The following is a 22,937-nucleotide window of genomic DNA, read 5'->3' as shown; positions in this document are numbered from 1 at the left end:
TATTGCATGCCGCACCATGACCATCCAGGAGGATAATTATCGTGCATCTGGCATTGACAGTCTCAGTCAGAGCTCGCGCAAGGTGGAACGTAAGGGAGATAACCTTTCCAAAACTTGTAAGGGCGTAATAACTAGTTGGTGAAAGACCCAGAGAAACACAAATATCCGACGAGGCAAAATCCCGGACGATTTTGGAATCCCTGCCGGACGCATTTTTTAGGTCTCGAAAAGAGGACATGTCCGGGTAAAATCAAATCAAATTTATTTGTATAGCCCTTTTTACACGCAAGCATGTCACAGAGGGCTTCACATATGCCCATAGAACTGCCCCTCAACCAACCTAAACCCTCAAGGAAGACAAGGAAAAACTCCCCCAAAAAATGGAAGAAACCTTGGGAGGAGCAATTCAGAGAGGGATCCCCTCCTCCAGAGACGGTTGGTGAGAGAGAGGAGCAGAACACAGGCTAAACATAGTCATACAGTGTTGATGGGTTTTTAAAACACCAAAATCCATTATTCAACTTTATAGATAAGAGGGGAAGATAGGACAGGACCGGGAGACTCGCGACCAGGTCCAGTGTTGGCTGACCGACGACCAGGCAGGTGCTGACAACTCAAACCCCCCACACCACAAGGGATGTGTGTGGGGGGGACAGAGAGAGGAGAGCAGGGATTAGAGAATGCCAGGAGCAGCTAACAGTTACAGTCATAATAGAATGATATCCCCACCGGTCAAGTGTGGACTGGTGCAGCAATTTAACAGAGCAAAAAAGGGGAATTTGATGCAACCCCACACACCAAGACAGCGACAGCCCCCCTCATTTGGAACATGAAATCTGTTCCAGGGGAAGAGAACTCTAAAATAAGTTATACTTAAAGAATAAGGATGGAAACAACCCGTCCCCCGTTGCCTCCAACTAGTAACATACTTACCTTTAACAGTCGTAGAATTGACTAAACAATAACGTTTTTAACCTAATTTTAAATGTCGAAACAGTATCAGACTCCTTAATTGAGACGGGTAATTTGTTCCAGAGAAGAGGTGCTCTATATGAGAACGCCCTACCTCCAGCTGTTTTTTTCTTAATTTTGGGAACCACCAGATAGCCGGCATCTTGAGATCTAAGTGTCCTTGCGGGGCAATAGGGTGCAAGGAGACCGGAGAGGTACAGTGGTGCCAATCCATGCAGAGATTTGTAGGTTAGTAGTAGAACTTTGAAGTCAGCTCTGGCTTGGATAGGGAGCCAGTGTAGAGAGAATACCGGAAAAGAGGACGTCTGGTCACCCTATTTTAATGGCCTGAGGATGGGAGTAGGATTCGGTATTCGGCCGAACCCCAAAAATCTGGATTCGGTGCAACCCTACTACCAACTGATTCCCATCAATCTCCATGAAGACTGCATTCCTTTGACTTGTAAAACAAGGTAAGGTCAGAGGTGGCACAACCTCAAGTCCCGGAGGTAAACAGATCAGATAAGACCTATACCTTAACCTACATGTTACTTGGAGTTCTTGGAAGGGCTAACAATTCTCCCACACCAACAACTTAATATCACTTATCAAATTAGGTCTTCCTTTCTTGTACTCATTAATGACAAATCCAATCTCTGATGACAGTAATCTTCCACACAGTGCCTCATTGATCACACTAATCATGACCCGTCACTGACGCATGCACTTTCAAAATACTATTCTCTTGGCCTCATGTTCAGATCAGGTGTCAGTCAGATGTAAAGGGAGGGAACCAAATCAGACACAGAACACAAAGATGGCATTGTCAGCACACTGACAGTATCTTTATTGCTTTCAAATGAAGAACAGTTGACAGTGTTCTACCCAGATGTTCTTGGAAGGGAGTTAACTCTTGGTGTGCTGCTTGCTGTTTCAGGCCACTAGGAGCTTTTGGCAGAAGAGGACACCACCTTGCCGTCCACAACCTCCTCTGTGACCACCACCACCTTGCGTGTGGGCTTAGAGGAGGTAATTGTGGAGGAGACGTTGCTGATGCTGTAAGAAATAAGGAACAAATAGCATCTTACTGGATTAGTGTATGCTTCTTACGGTTTGTTTACAAGCTGACATCTTCCCCTAAGACCATCTTTGGTCGACTGTTGTTTAATGAAGAAAAGAGAATCTGTGTGCTCACCTGACAAGAAGCACAGTGGGCTAGCATTCTAGTGAATTGCTGGCACACTGATAGACTGCTACTTAAACACACATCAAAGCAAAACTACCGTGCTACTACTGGTGACTAAATCAGTTACCTAGGTTACATCCATCCCTTGTTTGTTCTTTCTCCCCAGTCTGCCTCACTTACCCTGAGACCTCTCCGTCCAGCAGCCTCCTGTACTCGGCGATTTCCATCTCCAGCCTGGTCTTGATGTCCAGCAGCATCTTGTACTCCTGGCCCTGGCGTTCCATGTCGCTGTGCATGCTCATCAGCTGCTGCTCAAGGCTGGTGACCTGCCTCTGAAGACCCTGGAGCTGCATCGAGTACCGCCCTTTTGTGTCTGCCAGCGAGTTCTCCATGGAGGCTTTCTATTGGTCAGGCATTGGAGAAAAAGATGGATCGAGGTGAGGGATTGTGGGAATGCGAGTCGGAACACAACCCGGGCATTGGTATACAGGGCAGCAAGCGCTGATGCTCGGCTGGGACTGACCATGCTGAGCTGGGACTGCAGCTCGATCTCCAGACCTTGCAGCGTGCGACGAATTTCTGAGATCTCCGACTTGGAGGACTGGAGGACTTCTGTGTTGGCGGCTACTTCCTTGTTCAGACTCTCTGACTGTGGGTAAACAGTGAGAGGGTCAACTGTTTATCCAGTCCTCGATGGTCAGCTGAATCGATGGGCGGAATTGTAGTTAGTACCTTGCTCTGGAACCAGCTGTCCAGGTCTCGCTGGTTCTTGGCGGAGACGCCCTCGTACTGCTGGCGGATCTCAGCCATGACACTGCTGAGGTCCTCTTGAGGCGCTGCGTCCACCTCCACGTTCACCTGGCCAGTCATCTGCGTCCTCATGGCCAGGAGTTCCTACAGTGGGGGACATACGTGAGTTTTCTTCATAAAGGATTTGTTTGTCTCGGATACAAGAACTTCATATGAGCTTGATTTATAAATGAAAGAAGATATGTACTTTGTTAGGGAAACTATTGTCGATGATGGCCATCAAAAGCTTATTTATGGTATAGTGATTTACCCCCCCCCCCCAACAAAAAAACAAACAAACAGTTATAGGACTAATAGGTAGGGTTCAGCCTTTTGGCATGCTCCCTTCTCCACCACTCCATCCCCACCCACCTCCTCATGGTTCTTCTTCATGTAGATGAGCTCCTCCTTCAGGCCCTCGATCTGCATCTCCAGGTCGGACCTGGCCAGGGTCAGCTCATCTAACATCCTCTTGAGCCCAGCGATGTCCGCCTCGACCGACTGCCGCATGACCAGCTCATTCTCATACCTGGTGGGGTGGGGGCATAGAAGTTTTTGATGGTATCTACGGATTTGGCTTTGTGCTATTTGGTGTGACACTAATCCTTTGTGAGTGGTTTGGAAGCCTACTTGGTTCTGAAGTCATCAGCTGCCAGTTTAGCGTTGTCAATGGCCAGGTGGATGCCTCCGTTGTTGAGGGTGGCATCCTGGATCTGTGGGAATGGAAGTTAGCAACATGTTGCAAGATAAGATAACGAATGGAATTGCAGAAGTCCAGGCTTTGCAGAATGCCTTTGGGATTGTTGAGCGTTGGAAATCAGCTAAACGGTGACAAATTGCTTTGAAAGGGAACTCCAGGGAAAAGGAGATGAATTGCATCTTACGCAATCGCCTCAGGGATCGTCATGGATGCTGCAGTTATACTGAAACTTTCATGAACCTTACAGTCAGCTTTCTTTACAACCCCAGCTAGCAGTAAAGGTATTTTATGATGTCTCTCTAGGGTGAAATGGATTTGTCTTGCATTCAAAAAGGGTTGCTAATTCAATCCATAGTTATGTGGTTATTTGTTTTGGCAGCTGTAGGGATCAGGTGACATACCTTGTTCTGCAGATCGGTGATGGTGACATAGAAGGCAGAGTAGTCGCGGGATTTTGGGGAGGTCTTGCTCTCCAGGAACTGGCGGATCTTCAACTCCAGCTCACTGTTGGCCTTCTCCAGGATGCGCACCTTGTCCAGGTAGGAGGCCAGACGGTCATTCAGGTTCTGCATGGTGGCCTTCTCATTGGCTGATGTGTGATCTGTGACGCCGCCTCCACCGCCTCCTCCGCCTCCTCCCATACCGAAGCCGTAGCCGTAACCAGCACCACCACCGCCGCCACCGCCACCGGAACTGAAGGAAGAACTGGAGATGCGTGTTCCGGAGCCTCCTGCGCCTCCATAAACACTGCCGGCCCTCATGGCGGAGATGCGGCCGTAACCGCCGCTGCTGCTGCCTCCACCACCGCCGCTGCCCATGTACATACTGGAGCCGCCTGATGAGCCTCCATACCTCATGGAGCGTCCGCTGCTGCTGCCTCCACCACCGCCGCCGCCCATGTACATACTGGAGCCGCCTGATGAGCCTCCATACCTCATGGAGCCTCCGCTGCTTCCGCCGCCACCGGAGGAGTAACTGGTTTTGCTGGAGTAGGAGGTGGACATGGTCACTGAGAAATAGAGAGAGGAAGTCTGCCTGCCCTGGATGAGGAGATAGACTGCCACACCGTCCAGACCTTGTTAGCTTTTATACACAGCAGGATCTGATGCAGGGAGGGAGGCAGGCAGGGAGGAGGAGGGAGAGGTTGATGGGTAGAATGGGGAGAGGCATTACCTCATGAAAGGCAGGGGCTCTTACTCCACCCTGTTTGTACTCTTGCAGGTACAATGTTTTGGCACAACGAAGTCTGTACCTGTTGCTGAGAAAACATGCAGCTGATGTGTCCTGAACAGAAATGCAAAAGTACAAATGAAAATTTCGCCTGAGACTATGCCAACATTAACCCTTGTGTTATCTTCGGGACATTCTGACCCATCAGTCATTGTGACCCACCGTCGTATTGCGACAACTTTACCACATACAGAAACAAAGTAAAGCATTTTCTTTTAACCGTTGGGCTTTCTCAGACCCCCTACATTGCAAAGGTTAAAAGAAAATTATTTTTAGTTGTTTTTGTATTGGGTAAAATTGGGTAAACACAACAATTATTCGTTATGAACCTTTGGGTCATGTGACCCGAAGGCAGCACAAGGGTTAAGAACAGACCTCTCTTTGTCTCCGGACAGTTACCTATCCAGAACATCTACAAAGCTTTTTCCTAAATGTAACACCCATATTTTGCATTCGCAAAAAATCGGTGATGTGTTTTTGCAAATGCATCCAGTTCGTTCTCTTTTCACTAATGAGCAAGGTTGCAAAACTCTAAAGTGCAGTGTGCATTTTGCAAATGGAGGAACGAGTCTGTAAGGCAGAGGGAAGCTTATTTCTTCCTCAATAGTAGTACTACACCGTCTGGCATCACTCAGCACTCCGAACTCAAGGCCAGGAAAAACAGATGTGTGATTGCTTTACTGTTCTCTCCCACTAAATATCCTGGCAGGGCATTTTGGCGTTTTCAGTGTGTACGAACAAGCTCTTGCCTGTTTTCCTCTTTCCAAGCTTGAGTATTTCCTTTAGGCTTGTATACATCTCCTGTTGGTTTATTAAAGTCGCACATGTATTGGAAAATGTTACAAAGCGTTGTTGACTCATTAGAGAATGCACGATTCAAAAGACTTGCATGTTATCCATTTGCACCAAAAGCTTTATTATGATAATGCAAATGATTTGGGTGAATTATGGTCAAAAGTCTAATTGCATTAGCATGGCAAATTGGCAATCATTAAATACAACGCTATTATAAAGGCTTAGGAAATACGTTACACTAATCCCACTGCAGCCGGTGTGTATCGGTGAAACTCGGTTCTCAGGTATGTAACAGGCCACCCACGTCAACGAATTGCTAGCTTTTTGTTGACGTAGTTGGTAGTGGTCGCGCTTGGGAAGTCAGAGGTGGCGTGTTCGACCCCAGTGAGGGGCGAACATCGTCCCGATACCTCTGACGGAGCAAGACAAGTATGACAATCATTAAATAAAACGCTATTATAAAGGCTTAGGGATAAATGACACTAATCCCACTATCTCTGTTGGCTCTCTCGTTCAGTAATATTACCAACATCCCAAGAAGATGTGTGCGTGAAGACGTGTGCACTGGTCTAACAAATGCATGCTTGCCCTCGAATTTTGTGAAACAATTTCGATGTGAGGGACGGAAAAAAACTTAAGTGAGATGATTAACAGAGTAGAAAGACGGCCTACGGTACAAAAAGGTGAATATTTTTTTATCTTCATCTCTGCCCTGCAGCTTAGTCTTCATGTCAGGTACACACCCAAATTGAACCATGGAATATTTCCCTTATGACAATCACTGCAGTGCACTTATTGCAAGTTATAACATAGTTTACCGCTTACTCAGAAGGATGTGGTGTAGATAATGGCGTTGGAAAACTGAATACAAAAAGTTTAAGGTATTGGGGAAACATGCTTCTGCAGGATCCCACACTTATTTTGCAACAAAAGAAAAAGAAAATAAAAGAATTCGAATGGACTTGAAGAATATTCTTGAAATGAGTAATGTTGTCATTTAGCAGACGCCCTTATCCACAACTGTCCAGACAGGGTTCTTTTCTTGAATAGGCCTACTGCAGCCAACCAAACCTTTTGTAATCAAATCTTCAGTCAATATACAGTAGTTATCAGTCATAGATAAGATAATAAACTGTTTAAAATATATATTTTTACATGGCTTCTTAATGGTCCATACAACGTGTTGTTTTTTCGTCATGTTCACCAATTTATTTTAATTAAATTATTTACGCAAGCAGACCATGCAATCGTTCATTTCCATTTCTGTAAACTACGGTAAAAAAAAACACACCACCCTTGATCTGCATGAAGCAGTTTTTCTTTCTCCATGTTATCTCAATGGAACATGTTCCTGGACTTACCTGCTGTAAATCACAAAAGTCAACCGATACTCTCCAGACACTGTCCAATGGCATTCCACACTGATAGCTGGTTAGACAAGGCTGACACTTGCATAGAGCAGACCTACATTGCACTGCAGAGTTCTTATTTACAAAGTGTACTGTACAATACCCAAGACAAAAATAACATTAAGCAAACTTATTTCAAATGACAAATGCCACTTATTGTAGTTACAATTTGTATTTTAAATATTCACATTCACTGGCCACATGCAAGTTATTGTTATTTTTATTTTTTTGCAATACACATCAAATAACATGAGTACTTGGGTCCACCATGTAAATGTGCCAGACTTAGCCATGCATGCTCATTTTTCATTTGCAGTCTCTGGCAGGTTTATGGCATATAAAACATTTGAAGAAAACATACAGGACACATAAGCACACAGGTATGAACAATAGCACATAAGCACAGACAGGCAATAAAACAAGGACATAACAATACCCTAAAACCTGCAAGGTGTACCAAGGCTGTTCAGTTTTACAATCAATCTTTTAAAGCCATTCAAAGTGATATCTTAGCTTGAAAGCATGTCCAAGTGTGTGTGGGGTTTGCAATTGATCTTCTTAGATCTACTGCAAGTCAGTGCACTCCCCTTCTCTCAGACCCGATAAAGATAAAAGGGAGTCAGGTGGCTGAGCGGTTAGGGAATCGGTTAGGGAATCGGGCTAGTAATCTGAAGGTGGCCAGTTCAATTCCCGGCCATGCCAAAATGATGTTGTGTCCTTGGGCAAGGCACTTCACCCTACTTGCCTCGGGGGGGTAAATGACTAAATGTTAATGTAGGTGCGATTATTAAGTCCCTACTGAAAAAAACAAGCCTGGATCCCAGATGTCTTAGCAACTACAGGCCAATTTCAAATTTGAGCGTTCATTACAAAATGGTTAAATCTGCTTTAAAATAACGGAAATAAACTCTACAAACAACCGTCATGTAGCCTATGTGTGCAACCATTTGTAAAAGGTGCTACAATAAAGGCAGGCAACTGTAGATTATCAAGTCCTTTCTCCTTGTTCTCATTCAGCTCAGGTAAATCAGCGATTTGCTGATGTTCCCTTTTGTTCTCGTCCCCCTGTTCGTATCCGCGAACGTTTCCAGACAACTTCTTGACGTAAGCAAATAAATGGGGTGCTAGTTTACCCATTTCGGATTGCGTTCAAACTTAGCAAAAATCAGGACAAATTATTCTATGAAAAAGTTAGTAGTATGAGCCAGGTTCGAGAATCGAACAAAAATTATTGGGGGAGATAGTTTTGGATATGTTGACTGGAGTCAGAGCCATTCTCTGCTGGAGTTAATAGAATAAAAACGACCGGACAAGCCGGGTGCCTAACCGGATATGCAATACCACCTACATCCACCGGGGCTGTTGCCTCAAGCCAAGGGGCGAGGGTCTAATCCCCCAAAGTTAGTCAGTTATCAGTAGTCAACGGCTGTATGTATGAGACCTGCCTGAACATATTATCACAGTAAAGTCTACATTAATGATTCAACCAACGTCTGTATGGAGGACCAAACCTGCCATATTTACAAATGAATGAATGAATAAATAAATGTTCACATCCATGCATTTAGACAGAAATAAACGAATATATGTATTAATTAATGCACAATTGTCAATCAATAGTTACATATATTTTACATTTATGTATGTATTTATTTTTTTATTCATTTATTGATTGATTTATAGATTGATTGATTTATTCATTCCTTCATTTATTTATGTATTCATTTATGTATTCATTTATTTATTCATTCATTTATTTATTCATTCATTCATTGTTCCCAATATGATAATGATAAGCTTTACATGTATAAAAGGAAATCTCAGAGAAGGTGAAAGGCTTGGTGACCGGCGTGGAGAAATGCGCGTCTAGTGTGAACAGCATCGCGTCATTCGTAGCAGATTGTGGCGCTTCAGGGCGCTTCGCAGCCAGTGTGTCCCAGCTAGCTAGATTGAATCTATGGCTGTGGATTGATTGCAATGTCGGAACGTCAGTTTCCACGCCTACTGGCCTCCTCTCATTATCATATTGGGAACAATGAATTAATGAATGAATGAATAAATAAATGAAAAAATAAATGAATAAATAAATCAATCAATGAATAAATAAATAAATGAATAAATAAATAAATGAATACATAAATGAATACAAAAATAAATACATACATAAAAGTAAAATATATGTAACTATTGATTGACAATTGTGCATTAATTAATACATATATTCGTTTCTTATATACTAGTGTAATAATTGGAAAAATACGCTGTTCCTATTGGTCCAGAAGACGTTCTCAAAAGTTAATAATACCGTTTATATACCTCCCGAATGTTCGCAGAGGTAAATAAACGGTTTTATGGACCTAGCAACAAGCGGTTGCCTTGGAGATGTAGCCATTGACCTTAACAACGTAGCATCTGCTCGGCAACAAAGTAGCCTAAGTTGCCTAAAAAAACGCCCCGCAATCACTTCGGGTTTTAAAAAAGTATCTGAAGCAGACAGAAGACGAATTGATGTTTGATATGTTGCCTTGGAGGTGTAGTGACTTCACCAGTGCAAGTGCAGCTGATTGTTCTGACAACATGGCGTCTGCTCCAGATTCGACCTGTTTGATTTGTGATCTTCCCACGTATTGTTGTAGTATAAGAAACCAAATGTTTACTCCTCGACAGGTCAGCAAACGCTTTGTCGCCTCGATTTGTTAAAACGATTTGTTTTAACAAAATCGACCTACGGTCCCAGCTAACAAAATGACGTCCCCAGGACGTCCCCTGAACGTCCCCTAATGTTATCAGGACGTCGCAAGGGAACGTCCCCATGACGTCTTTTTGTAGGGTCCCCTAAAAGTCCCGGGGACGTCGCAAACGTCCCCGGGACGTCCATGTAACGTCCTCATAACATTTAGGGGACGTTCAGGGGACGTTTGTCTACGACGTCATGGGGACGTTCCCTTGCGACGTTCTCATAACTTTCGCATACCAAATGCAGAATCAATTTCTCAACCTTAATTTATAGTCTCATTTATGCATATAATGGATATGTATTGTATACAAAGTATAAAATGCATATTAGCCTATAGTGCAAAACTAAACTGAATGTGTTCACTTAAACTCAACAATGTAATTTAACTTCTTTATTTAAAAAAAATCAACTTTAAGTATAACAGGCTGCTGCTAAGTATTGTAACTTATTATGTGTATGCTTATAGAAGAAAAAAAAACTATTTACAGTATGAACAAACACTTTATTCAAATGAATTTTAAAAGCCTGAATTAATTTTCTTATATTTTAATTGTGTCAACCCCTCCTCATCCCCTCCCTCCTCCTCCTCGTCCTCCACCAGTTCGTCCGGAATCAACACCTGCAACATGAATTAGCTACAGTTAGACAGCAGATCAAATGCAAAGAACATTAAGTGGAAGTGTATTTTATCCATATGCTCCTGGAGTTATTTTTAGGACCGTAACAAGTGAAACGGAAATCTTCCCTGACCTTCAGTATCCAGATATTTACAACCATCTAGCTAGTGCTAATCAACTTTCCTTCATCTACTCATTGTGAACATTTGTCCAACGTAGCATGTCGTTATGATACTTTTCTTGCAAAACGTCTTGGTTTATTGTAGCTATAGTCTAGAGCTAACTGTCCAAAAGTAGCTTGCTACTCTACAGTAGAGCTAACGCTGACTAGCTAGAGCTGTGGCCCTCACCTGTCCAAAAGTAGCTTCAGCTGTTTTGTATTTTCTGTATCCTTAAAGAGACGACACCACTAGTGTGTAGGCATCTGATTTAGAGCTAGTGACGTTCATTTGTGATGTCCCCCGAAAGTTTTTAACATAATGTCATACTATAACCAACCATGGACGTTCCTGGAACGTCCCGACTGTCCCCGAAATTTTTTAACATAACGTATCATAACCAACCAGGGACGTTCCTGGAACGAAAAGTTTAAACGAAAGTTTAAAAACAAATGTCTATAACTAATAAACAAATAAATTGTGACCTTTTAGGAACTTTAATAACGTCCACACAACGTCCTGAGGACGTCCTAAGGATAACGTCACGGTATAACCTATAGGGGACCAAATAGGAACGTCACCGAACGTCCCCAGGACGTCCCTTGTTAGCTGGGGTCTCGGTTAACAAACGTTTTAACAAATCTTGGTTTACAAAGGCGTTTGCAGACCTGTCGAGGAGATGCATGGATGTGGACATTTATTTATTCATTCATTCATTTGTAAATATGGCAGGTTTGGTCCTCCATAGGTTTGGTCCTCCATACCACTCAGCCACTTTACATAATTTGTATTCAAATTATGTTCCCATTAAATGATTGAATTATAAAAAAATGTTTTATTGTTTATTGTATCACATTTTAAATACACCATATTATAGTGTCGTGGAAGTTTTTGAGAGAATCAATCGTTTAAGCTGAAGTCGGGTGAAGTACAGAGTTAATGTTTATTTGACGTAGATTTGAACATAATAACGTTATCAACATAACATCATCGACACACAAACATAAGACAATAACACAAAGACAATTCTATACAGCTCCATCTAGCATTCTAGAATGGAACCGGGAGAATCCAGCCCACCAGCACTACCCAGCTGATGGCCCTGAACCCCCCAGAACATTCTTCAACAGACCATTTTATAGATACGACAGTTCTCAAAAGTCATTGGTCCATCCTACAGACATGCAGCTATACCAAATCTCTTCTGTCATTGGTTAAATCCTTAGAACAATACAGTTGAATCCACATTGTCTTCAGACCAACTGTCTCTTCCCCCCAGGTGACAAGAACTCTCTCAGGTCACCCAGACTTCCCGTCTCTTAGACTTCACGTCTCCTAGCTAGGTGTCATAAAACTACAGGTGGCATCTCTACCAAATGGAGTTTAATCAACATACATTGTATCAAGCTTCTTAACCAACTGTAAACTTATCCTAAAACACATTCATTGTACATAGGCCCAAAATTTCTTTCACAATAGTCGCACAATCTTTTAATCTAGGCTATTTATTTCATAATTTGTAGTTCAATAAAGAAGGTCATGCTATTAACGTACACACAACTTTAAACTTGAACTTGTTAATACACCGATGAATGATGAATGGCGGCTAAATAAATAATACAGAAAGCATAATGCTTGTATGTTTGAAACTTCTTTCATGGCTTCAACATTGCATCTGCACTGCAGGCCACAGCTACAACCCAGGATATTCCGCTCCTTCGTGCCTTTGTGCTGTAAACAGCACAAAAAATTGACGGCCAGGACGGGGGAGGGGGGGGGGGGGGGGGGGGGCAGGAAGGGAGAGGTTGGAAGTTGTGTAGGAAAGGTGTGGAGGCGAAAGAAACTGAGATAAAGGACGTGACAGGCGTGTGATTAAAGTGTTTTTCTCGTCTTTTTCTCTCCCTCAAAATGTCGTCCCCAACAGTTCCAAACAAGATAAACATGTTTCTTGCAAAAATTCCTAAAGATTTTGCAAAGCTGAATAATATTTGTTATATCGTTTCGGTCATGTTTAAGGATATTTTTTTTATAATTATAAGATGGTTAATGCTATTCTAAGATGTCCTTCTTGTCTGTTCTTGGCTTCTTAGTGGTCACCAAGGTCATCACAGAGGTGGAGACTGTGATCGATAGGAAGGTGGTCCAGTCCTCCAAGACGGTAGACATGGATGTGGATGAGATTGAGTCCTAATTTATTCTGGCACTGAGCGATGGGGTGATGCCAATTCTCTGCCAAGTGGCAGCCTTGCCCAAACTTAAAGATTAGGACAGAGCGTTGATTTGTGACATCACAAGGAGTTTGAATTTGGTTACAAATATGTTGATTAACTACCAACTGATTCCCATCAATCTCCAGAAAGACTGCATTCCTTTAAATTGTAAAACGAGGTAATGTCAGAGGTCGCACAACCTCAAGTCCCGAAGGTAAACAGATCAGATAAGACCTATACCTTAACCTACACGTTACTTGGAATTCAGGGAAGGGCTAACAATTCTCCCACCCCAACAACTTAATACCACTTATCAAATTAGGTCTTCCTTTCTTGTACTCATTAATGACAAATCCAATCTCTGCTGACAGTAATCTTCCACATCTGTGCCTCATAGATCACACTAATCATGACCCGTCACTGACGCATGCACTTTTAAAAATACTATTCTCTTGGCCTCATGTTCAAATGACAAACTCCAAAATTGCAGTCAGATGTATAGGGAGGAAGCCAAATTAGACACAGAACACAAAGATGGCATTGTCAGCACACTGAGAGTATCTTTATTGCTTTCAAATGAAGAACAGTTGACAGTGTTCTACCCGGATGTTCTTGGAAGGGGGTTAACTCTTGGTGTGCTGCTTGCTGTTTCAGGCCACTAGGAGCTTGTGGCAGAAGAGGACACCACCTTGCCGTCTACAACCTCCTCTGTGACCACCACCACCTTGTGTGTGCTCTTAGAGGAGGTCACTTTGGAGGACATGTCGCTGATGCTGTAAGAAAGATGGAACAAAGAGCTTACTGGATTAGTGTATGCTTCTTACGGTTTGTTTACAAGCTGACATCTTCCCCTAAGACCATCTTTGGTTGACTGTGGTTTAATGAAGAAAAGAGAATCTGTGTGCTCACCTCACAAGAAGCACAGTGGGCTAGCATTCTAGTGAATTGCTGGCACACTATGATAGAGTGCTACTTAAACACACATCAAAGCAAAACTACCGTGCTACTACTGGTGACTAAATCAGCTACCTAGGTTACATCCATCCCTTGTTTGTTCTTTCCCCCCAGTCTGCCTCGCTTACCCTGAGACCTCTCCGTCCAGCAGCCTCCTGTACTCGGCGATCTCCATCTCCAGCCTGGTCTTGATGTCCAGCAGCATCTTGTACTCCTGGCCCTGGCGTTCCATGTCGCTGCGCATGCTCATCAGCTGCTGCTCAAGGCTGGTGACCTGCCTCTGAAGACCCTGGAGCTGCATCGAGTACCGCCCTTCTGTGTCTGCGAGCGTGCCCTCCAGGGAGGATTTCTATTGGTCAGGCATTTGGAGAAAAGATGGATCGAGGTGAGGGATTGGGGGTAAAGCGAGTCGGAACACAACTCAGGCATTGGTATACAAGGGCTGCAAGCGCTGATGCTCGGCCAGGACTCACCATGCTGAGCTGGGACTGCAGCTCGATCTCCAGGCCTTGCAGCGTGCGACGAATTTCTGAGATCTCCGACTTGGAGGACTGGAGGACTTCTGTGCTGGCGGCTACTTCCTTGTTCAGACTCTCTGACTGTGGGTAAACAGTGAGAGGGTCAGCCGTTTATCCAGTCCTCGATGGTCAGCTGATTCAATCGAAAGCCCATACTGTTTCTATAGGAGGGTGCTAAGGGTGGAATTGTAGTTAGTACCTTGCTCTGGAACCAGCTGTCCAGGTCTCGCTGGTTCTTGGCAGAGACACCCTCGTACTGCTCGCGGATCTCAGCCATGACTCTGCTGAGGTCCTCTTGAGGCGCTGCGTCCACCTCCACGTTCACCTGGCCAGTCATCTGCGTCCTCATGGCCAGGAGTTCCTACAGTGGGGGACATACGTGAGCTCTCTTCATAGAGGATTTGTTTGTCTTGGATACAAGAACTTCATATGAGCTTGATTTATAAATGACAGAGGATTTGAACTTTGTTAAGGAAACTATCGTTGATGATGGCTATCAAAAGCTAAACTATGGTATAGTGATTATTCCCCCCCACAAAAAAAAAACCAGTTATAGGACTAATAGGTAGGGTTCAGCCTTTTGCCATGCTCCCTTCTCCACCACTCCATTCCCACCCACCTCCTCATGGTTCTTCTTCAGGAAGATGAGCTCCTCCCTCAGGCCCTCGATCTGCATCTCCAGGTCGGACCTGGCCAGGGTCAGCTCATCCAACAGCCTCTTGAGCCCAGCGATGTCCGCCTCGACCGACTGCCGCATGGCCAGCTCATTCTCGTACCTGGTGGGAAGGGGGCATCGTATCAGGTCATTGACCAGGAGGAAAACTTTATACTAAATCACCTCTGCTTGGAGGCACCCAATGTCTGTTACTATAAGAGTAGGAGATAAGGTGGACTGTTGAACTTTATGATGTTATCTACGGATTTGGCTTTGTGCTATTTGGTGTGACACCAATTCTTTGTGAGGGGTTTGGAAGCCTACTTGGTTCTGAAGTCATCAGCTGCTAGTTTAGCGTTGTCGATGGCCAGGTAGATGCCTCCATTGTAGCGGGTGGCATCCTGGATCTGTAAGAAGGTTAGCAACATGTTTCAAGATAAGATAACGAATGGAATTGCACAAGTCCAGGCTTTGCAAAAATGCCATTGGGATTGTTGAGCGTTGGACGTCAGCTAAACGGTGGCAAATTGCTTTGAAAAGCCATAACTCCAGGGAAAAAGAGACGAATTGCATCTTACGCAATCGCCTCAGGGATCGTCATGGGTGCTGCAGTTACACTGAGACTTTCATGAACCTTACACAATCAGCTTTCTTTGCAACCCCAGCTAGCAGTAAAGGTATTTTATGATGTCTCTCTAGGGTGAAATGGATTTGTCTTGCATTTAAAAAGAGTTGCTATCTATAGTAATTCAATCCATAGTTATGTGGTTATTTGTTTTGGCAGCTGTAGGGATCAGGTGACATACCTTGTTCTGCAGATCGGTGATGGTGACATAGAAGGCAGAGTAGTCGCGGGACGATGGGGAGGTCTTGCTCTCCAGGAAAAGGCGGATCTTCAACTCCAGCTCACCGTTGGCCTTCTCCAGGATGCGCACCTTGTCCAGGTAGGAGGCCAGACGGTCATTCAGGTTCTGCATGGTGGCCTTCTCGTTGGCTGATGTGTGATCTGTGACGCCTCCACCGCCTCCTCCGCCTCCTCCCATACCAAAGCCGAAGCCGTAACCAGCACCACCACCGCCGCCGCCGCCACCGGAACTGAAGGAAGAACTGGAGATGCGTGTTCCGGAGCCTCCTGCGCCTCCATAAACACTGCCGGCCCTCATGGCGGAGATGCGGCCGTAACCGCCGCTGCTGCCGCCTCCACCACCGCCGCCGCCCATGTACATACTGGAGCCGCCTGATGAGCCTCCATACCTCATGGAGCCTCCGCTGCTTCCGCCGCCGCCGGAGGAGTAACTGGTTTTGCTGGAGTAGGAGGTGGACATGGTCACTGCGAGTGAGAGAGAGAAAGAGAGGAAGTCTGCCTGCCCTGGATGAGGAGATAGACTGCCACACCGCCCAGACCTTGTTCCCTTTTATACACAGCAGGATCGGAGGGAGGGAGGCAGGGAGGCAGGGAGGAGGAGGGAGAGGTTGATGGGTGGAATGGGGAGAGGTGTTACCTCATGAAAGGCAGGAGCTCTTACTCCACCCTCTTAGTACCCTTGAAGGCAGATGCAGATAGAGATAGGAGTGAGGATGGATGTGGGGCATGATCACATCCAACATTTGCATGGAAACAAACGTGTGTTGTATGAACACGTACAGTACATCGGCTTAATGCATGCATACAGACGCATCTGGGAAGTTCGACCAATATGAATAGAAGTATAGATATGCACATCCATATCACACAGGTGAGTGAAAGTTGCTCTCATACATGTATTGACATCATAAGCAGACTGATGTATCTGGGGGACAGCAGACACACCCACTGGTGTTAGCCTCAGGTTAGTCTGTCAATCAATCATCCCAGAAACTTTTACAACGACATGCAGTTATTTGAATTGTACTGTTACCATATCCAGCTACATTGTTTGGCACAACGAAACTAAGTCTGTACATGTTGCTGTGACAACATGCAAATATGGTGTCCTGAATAGAAACGCAAACGTACAAACGAACGTTTCGCCTGACACTGTGCCAACATTAAGAACAGACCTCTCTTTGTCTCTGGACAGTTACCTATCCGGAACATCTACAAAGCTTTTTCCTAAATGTAACACCCATATTTTGCATTTGCAAATAAAAACTAAGATTTGTGTTTTTGCGAATGCATCCAGTTCGTTCTCTTTTCACTCATGAGCAAGGTTGCGAAACTCTAAAGTGCAGTGTGCATTTTGCAAATGGAGGAACGAGTCTGCAAAGCAGAGGGAAGCTTATTTCTTCCTCAATAGTAGTACTACATCGTCTGGCATCACTCAGCACTCCGAACTCAAGCCCAGGAAAAACTTACCACAGATGTGTGATTCCTTTACTGTTCTCTCCCACTAAATATCCTGGCAGGGCATTTTGGCGTTTTGAGTGTGCACGAACAAGCTATTGCCTGTTTTCCTCTTTCTAAGCTTGAGTATTTCCTTTAGGCTTTTATAAAGTTCCTGTTGGTTTATTAAAGTCACACATTTTGTGTATAGGAAAATGTTACAAAGATTTGTTGACTCATTAGAATGCACGACTCCAATGACTTGCATGTTAATCCATTTGCACCAAAAGCTTATTGTGATGTCTATTTGAATTAGTATGACAATCATTAAATAAAACGCTATTATAAAGGCTTAGGGATAAATTACACTAATCCACTATCTCTGTTGGCTCTCTCGTTCAGTAATATTACCAACATCCCAAGAAGATGTGTGCGTGAAGACGTGTGCACTGGTCTAACAAATGCATGCTTGCCCTCGAATGTGAAACAATTTCGATGTGAGGGACAGAAAAAAACTTAATTGAGATGATTAACAGAGTAGAAAGACGGCCTACGGTACAAAAAGGTGAACATTTTTTTTCGTCATCTCTGCCCTGCAGCTTCGTCTTCGTGTCAGGTACACACCCAAGTTAAACCACGGAATATTTCCCTTATGACGCAGTGCATATACTATAATATAGTTTACTGCTTCAGAAGGATGTGGTGTAGATAATGGCGTCGGATAACTGAATACAAAAAGTTAATGTATTTGGGAAACGTGCTTCTGCAGGTTCGCACACTCATTTTTCACCAGATTGCAACAAAATACAATTGAAATAAAAGAAGCCTATAGACTAGAAGAACCTTCTTGAAATTAGTTATGTTGAGTAGCAATGGTTTCTTTTCTTAAATACTGCAGCCAACCAAACCGTTTGTAATCAAAACGATATCAATATAAATAACATTTCATTAATAACATTTAAAGACAACCGCCAACAGCAAAAACAATCTTCAGTCAATATAGTTATCATTCATAGTCTTTGAATAGATAGCAAGCTATGAATCATAGATAAGAAACAGTTTAAAATATTTTTTTTACATGGCTTCTTAGTGGCCTATAGAACGTTGTTGTTTGTTCGTCAGACTGTGTTCACCAATATATTTGAATTAGATTATTTATGCAAGCAGACCATGCAATTGTTAATTTCCATTTATGTAAACTACTGTGAAAAAAACACCACCCTTGATCTGCATGAAAGTTTTTCTCTCTCCATGTTATCTCAATGGAACATGTTCCTGGACATACCGTACCTGCTGTCAATCACAAAAGTCAACCGATACTCTTCAGACACTGTCTAATGGCATTACACGTTGATAGCTGGTTAGAAAAGACTGACACTTGCATTGAGCAGACCTACATTGCACTGCAGAATTCTTATTTACAAAGTGTACTGTACAAAACCCAAGAGAAAAATTACACAAGCAAACATATTTCAAATGACAAATGCCACTCATTAGTTACAATTGGTATTTTAAAGATTCACATTCACTGGGCAAAGTTATTGTCCGTTTTTTATGTCATGTTTCCTTTTTTGGCAATACACATAAAATAACATGAGCACCTGTGTCCACCATGTATAAATGTGCCAGACTGAGCCATGCATGCTCATTTTCATTTGCAGTCTCTGGCAGGTTGATGGCATATAAAACATTTGAAGAAAACATACAGGACACATAAGCACACAGGTATGAACAATAGCACATAAGCACAGACAGGCGATAAAACAAGGACATAACAATACACTAAAACCTGCAAGGTGTGCCAAGGCTGTTCAGTTTTACAATCAATCTTATAAAGCCATTCAAAGTGATATCTTAGCTTGAAAGCATGTTCAAGTTTGTGTGGGGTTTGCAATTGATCTTCTTAGATCTACTGCAAGTCAGTGCACTCCCCTTCTCTCAGACCCGATAAAGATAAAATACATAAGTCTTTCGAACATATCATTAGTCAAATCTGTCATTGCCATAGTCAGTCCCTTTTAATTCAACAACTTTCATCCGTTGTACAAATAAAGCTAACTTCTCTGTACCACCCTGTACTCTATACACCCTCTCTCAATGGGAAAGGGCCTACACCCAAGCTGTCACACAGGAATCAGAGCTCCTTTGTGCAGGTAAACCCTATTTTTCTACATTTGTTCATCCCCATTCTTTGTGTTTTCTCTTTTACACACACACACCTCTCACACATGCACACACACAGTCTTCATGAGCCATGCCCCTTGGGCATGCGAAGCATCGAAAGCTGCGATGAGTCACTGGCAGCTTCTGCTCTCAGAGCCAGTCCCCCCCCCCCACCCTCCTACTTGGAGATCCGGTTTCTGCTGCTTCAGGTGCCAGCCACACCCTACTCCACAGAACCACACAAAACAGAACCTCACAGCAGACCGAGGCCCCACGACCAGAAACTCAGTGAAAGACGATGCATTTTATGTTGAAGTTGTTTTCCAAATGTTTTGCTTTCATAGGAAATCGTTTTTTATTTATTTTTTCAAAAGTTGCAAGCAACGTGGCAAGAGAAAGACAACAACATTTTACATTCAAATACTTTTTGGTTTTTGCAGTAGTCACTCTTCTTTTTTATTACTGATGCCTTTTGTATCATAACTGCCGTTTAATGCTAACGATGGGTTTCCACACAGAACGTGCAATTACTGATTGTAAGCTGTAAACAGTGTTCAATACTGCAACATAAGGAAACTGTTGTGTGTGCCAACTCAATACTTACTGTGTATTTGTCTTTAGAATGCACTTTAGAATGATTTGAGGTTGGAATACTGCGATGCAATTTATTACATTAATCGTCAGCGACCTGGTCCACCTCAGCCACAGTCTGTTTGACCTTCAACCCTCAGGCAAATGGTACAGGAGTATCCTGATCACCTGGTTTGGGACAGATTCCTCCCTAAAGGGATTGTTGAACTGCTGATATGTATCGTGGACGTCTGTGGTCAAGACTGCTCAGTCCGCAAACTAGCTTCCACTCAGCCACTTTACATCATTTTTATTCAAATGACATTCCCATAAAATGATTGTAAGGATGAGATCTCTCAGCAGGCAGGCCGGAAAGAGTCACGACAATTATAAAAAGGGTTGACTCGGTTTTATTAGCTCAACGTCGGATCATGCCACCAATCCACAACAGAGTGGCTAGCATGAGTGAGAAAACATGTCTCTCAGAAGTCCTTTATATATGGCTGGACTGTACAAATATAGTCACCACCACAACATCTCCTTAAACGGTACACATCCCACAACTTGATGCACAGAAGAAACAACACACAGGTGATGCGGTCATCAATCATTGCTTGTACTATTCTCTGCATCTTGCACTTAACCTAAGTGGACCAGAGCACATTCCTTGATCTATATGTGTATTGTCCAAGGCCTGCTCCGTGACCTCTTGACCACAGCAAGAGACAACCTCACACATGTATAGAAAATCTGCGTATCAATGATTTTTTTTGTTTATTGTATACAATTTTAAATACACCATATTCTGGTCGCACAATCTTTTAATCTATTTATTTTATAATTTGTAGTTCAATAAAGAAGGTCATGCTATTAACGTACACACCACTATAAACTTGGACTTGTTAATACACTGATGAATGATGAATGGCGGCTAAATAAATCTTACAGAAAGCATAATGCTCGTATGTTTGAAACTTCTTTCATGACTTTGTCAACATTGCATCTGCACTGCAGGCCACAGTGACAACCCAGGCTAACCCGCTCCTCCGTGCCTTTGTGCTGTAAACAGCACAGCCACACCCATGCTCAGGTGATTCTGCCTCAGGACATCTACTGTGTACATATTACACTCCTATCATAATTCCTGTGTGCGGGATAAGCCAGTTAATTGTGTCTTCACAGAAAATCTGATGAGGTATGAAGATGGAAGCATGCAATCATGCCCAGTGAGGATTCAAAATCTACAAGAGCATGTTTTTTTACCACGATGTTAAAGGTGTGACATGTCTAACTACAATGATTTTGATAGAATAATACTTTGTTGATCCAATCAGTTGCCTTTCTGTTGTCTGTTGTCTGACTGCCACAATCTAGTTTTTTTTCAACGCCAAAGGCTGCGTGTTGAAATTATGTCCACCAACTCTCCCTTGTGCGGTTTGAGGTGAAGCCTATTAGTATGCAATTACAATATTAGTGGTGATAGTGGAGTTAGTCAGTTTTTCAGGATAACAAAGCATCAGACGTGGTACATTTACTAGAGGAACATGACTGAAATCCCCAGTAACTAGTGAAGTCATGTTACTTTTGTAATGGAGATGAATGCAAGCACAAAAGTGCTTGCATCAATGGCAGCTCATAGTTTGAAGCAAACAAGCTTAAAACTATGAGAGGGCCCCTTTAAGAGTCACAGGAGTGGAAGGCCGAACAAGCAGCAAGCTGGGCGATGGCCTCCCTGATGGATGTCTCTAGAAAAACTTGAAAGGTGGACATGGAGGACTGCTTGAGTGACATGGAAGTGGCAGAGGAGGAGTGTTGTTACAGAGCGAGGCGCTGTTTGGACCCTGAAACAACCACACCTCAGAGGGAGGGAGGGAGTCTTCGCTTTTTTTGCTTCTTGCGAAAGACCTGTTGATTCTATTCTGAAGAGAGAGTCGGGGGAAAGAGCAGAGTTGAAGGAACATGGTGTGATATCAGGTATTCTCAAAACTCCAGACCCAGTTCCCTTTGTTCCTGCAGTATGTTTTTAGATGTGTCGTCGGTTTCAAATACCTAAAAGCCTCCCCCTGTAAAAAACACACGGTAAGAGGAGATTGACCTGACAGGTTACCCATAGCTCCTTGCCAGGAGATGAAGGGAAGAGGAATGCATGTTCAGTGTACCAATGCACTGCCCGAGGGAGGCCGTGCCCAAACAAGTTCTGATTCTGAGGATCTCGAATGATTTGATGTATTGCACATGCCAAAATTGAAAAGCTACACCAAAAAACGAGATGAGATGAGATGACCATTTTTAGGGTTTGGTGGGGTTAGAAGATCTCATCAGGAACGGACGGTGTGTTGCATTGTTGGCACTCTCAACCTGAAAAACACACAAGATATATACCGCGTATTAAGAAACAAAGAAGTAAATACAGATTTAAAAATATTCTGAATTGTCATTTCATTCAGGCTTTTCGGTGTGGCATGTCTAAAAGTATGTTATATTCACCGAGGCATGTAGCATGTCCTAGTTTATTTAAAGACTTGTGTGTGTTGAGCAACTCCAAGTCTCTACTTGATTTAGACCAACCCTCCTGATACACCTTAACATGACTCACCGGTGAATGACAAAGAAAACCAATGCACGTCTTAACACACCAGATTCCATTCACGGCTTACACGAACTATATACAAGCTGTAACTTATATTTCTTTGCTGTGTTTGGAAGTCAGTACATCGTGAAATAGGATACCAGTATTGTTGACAACACTGGGTTCCAGATTTTTATCTTCAACACATTGCTTTTGGTTATTTGAATACACAATGGAGCTAGAAGGTTATAATGACCAATTACGCAAATATACGTTTTCCTAATGTCACTTGTGAAACAAAAATCTGTTTCTGCTTAACTAAAATGAGATCATTCCACCCCATAAAGTAAAGCTATTGCTAGACAAAGCTGTTTGAGATGTGACACCTAGTGGTACTGAGTGGGAGCACACACAAACAGCTAAA

General features: G+C 43.3%; 1 protein-coding gene across 3 annotated transcripts; it reads right to left on the bottom strand.

The window, feature by feature from the left end:
* Window positions 1-1,769: 1,769 nt before the first annotated feature.
* LOC134008474 (keratin, type I cytoskeletal 13-like) lies at window positions 1,770-16,309 on the bottom strand. Of its 3 annotated transcripts, none has more exons than XM_062447863.1 (7): window positions 15,716-16,309; window positions 15,234-15,316; window positions 14,874-15,030; window positions 14,454-14,615; window positions 14,210-14,335; window positions 13,865-14,085; window positions 1,770-2,007 (listed from the first exon to the last, which is right to left on the bottom strand). In XM_062447863.1, exons 1-7 carry the CDS (start codon window positions 16,232-16,234, stop codon window positions 1,893-1,895), a joined length of 1,383 nt encoding a protein of 460 aa, XP_062303847.1. In that variant the 5' UTR covers window positions 16,235-16,309; the 3' UTR covers window positions 1,770-1,892. The 3 variants fall into 3 exon arrangements, with proteins under 3 accessions (XP_062303847.1, XP_062303845.1, XP_062303846.1); XM_062447861.1 differs by lacking the exons at window positions 13,865-14,085; window positions 14,210-14,335; window positions 14,454-14,615; ... (1 more) ...; window positions 15,234-15,316; window positions 15,716-16,309 and adding exons at window positions 2,318-2,538; window positions 2,661-2,786; window positions 2,870-3,031; ... (1 more) ...; window positions 3,557-3,639; window positions 4,028-4,681; XM_062447862.1 differs by lacking the exon at window positions 1,770-2,007 and adding an exon at window positions 13,318-13,555 and having other exon boundaries at window positions 15,716-16,308.
* Between the last annotated feature and the right edge of the window lie 6,628 nt (window positions 16,310-22,937).

Source organism: Osmerus eperlanus, chromosome 22 (genome assembly GCF_963692335.1).
Source record: "Osmerus eperlanus chromosome 22, fOsmEpe2.1, whole genome shotgun sequence".
Lineage (NCBI taxonomy): Eukaryota > Metazoa > Chordata > Actinopteri > Osmeriformes > Osmeridae > Osmerus > Osmerus eperlanus.
The sequence above is the reverse complement of the archived record's forward strand: the minus strand, read 5'-3'. Positions and strand labels throughout refer to the sequence as shown.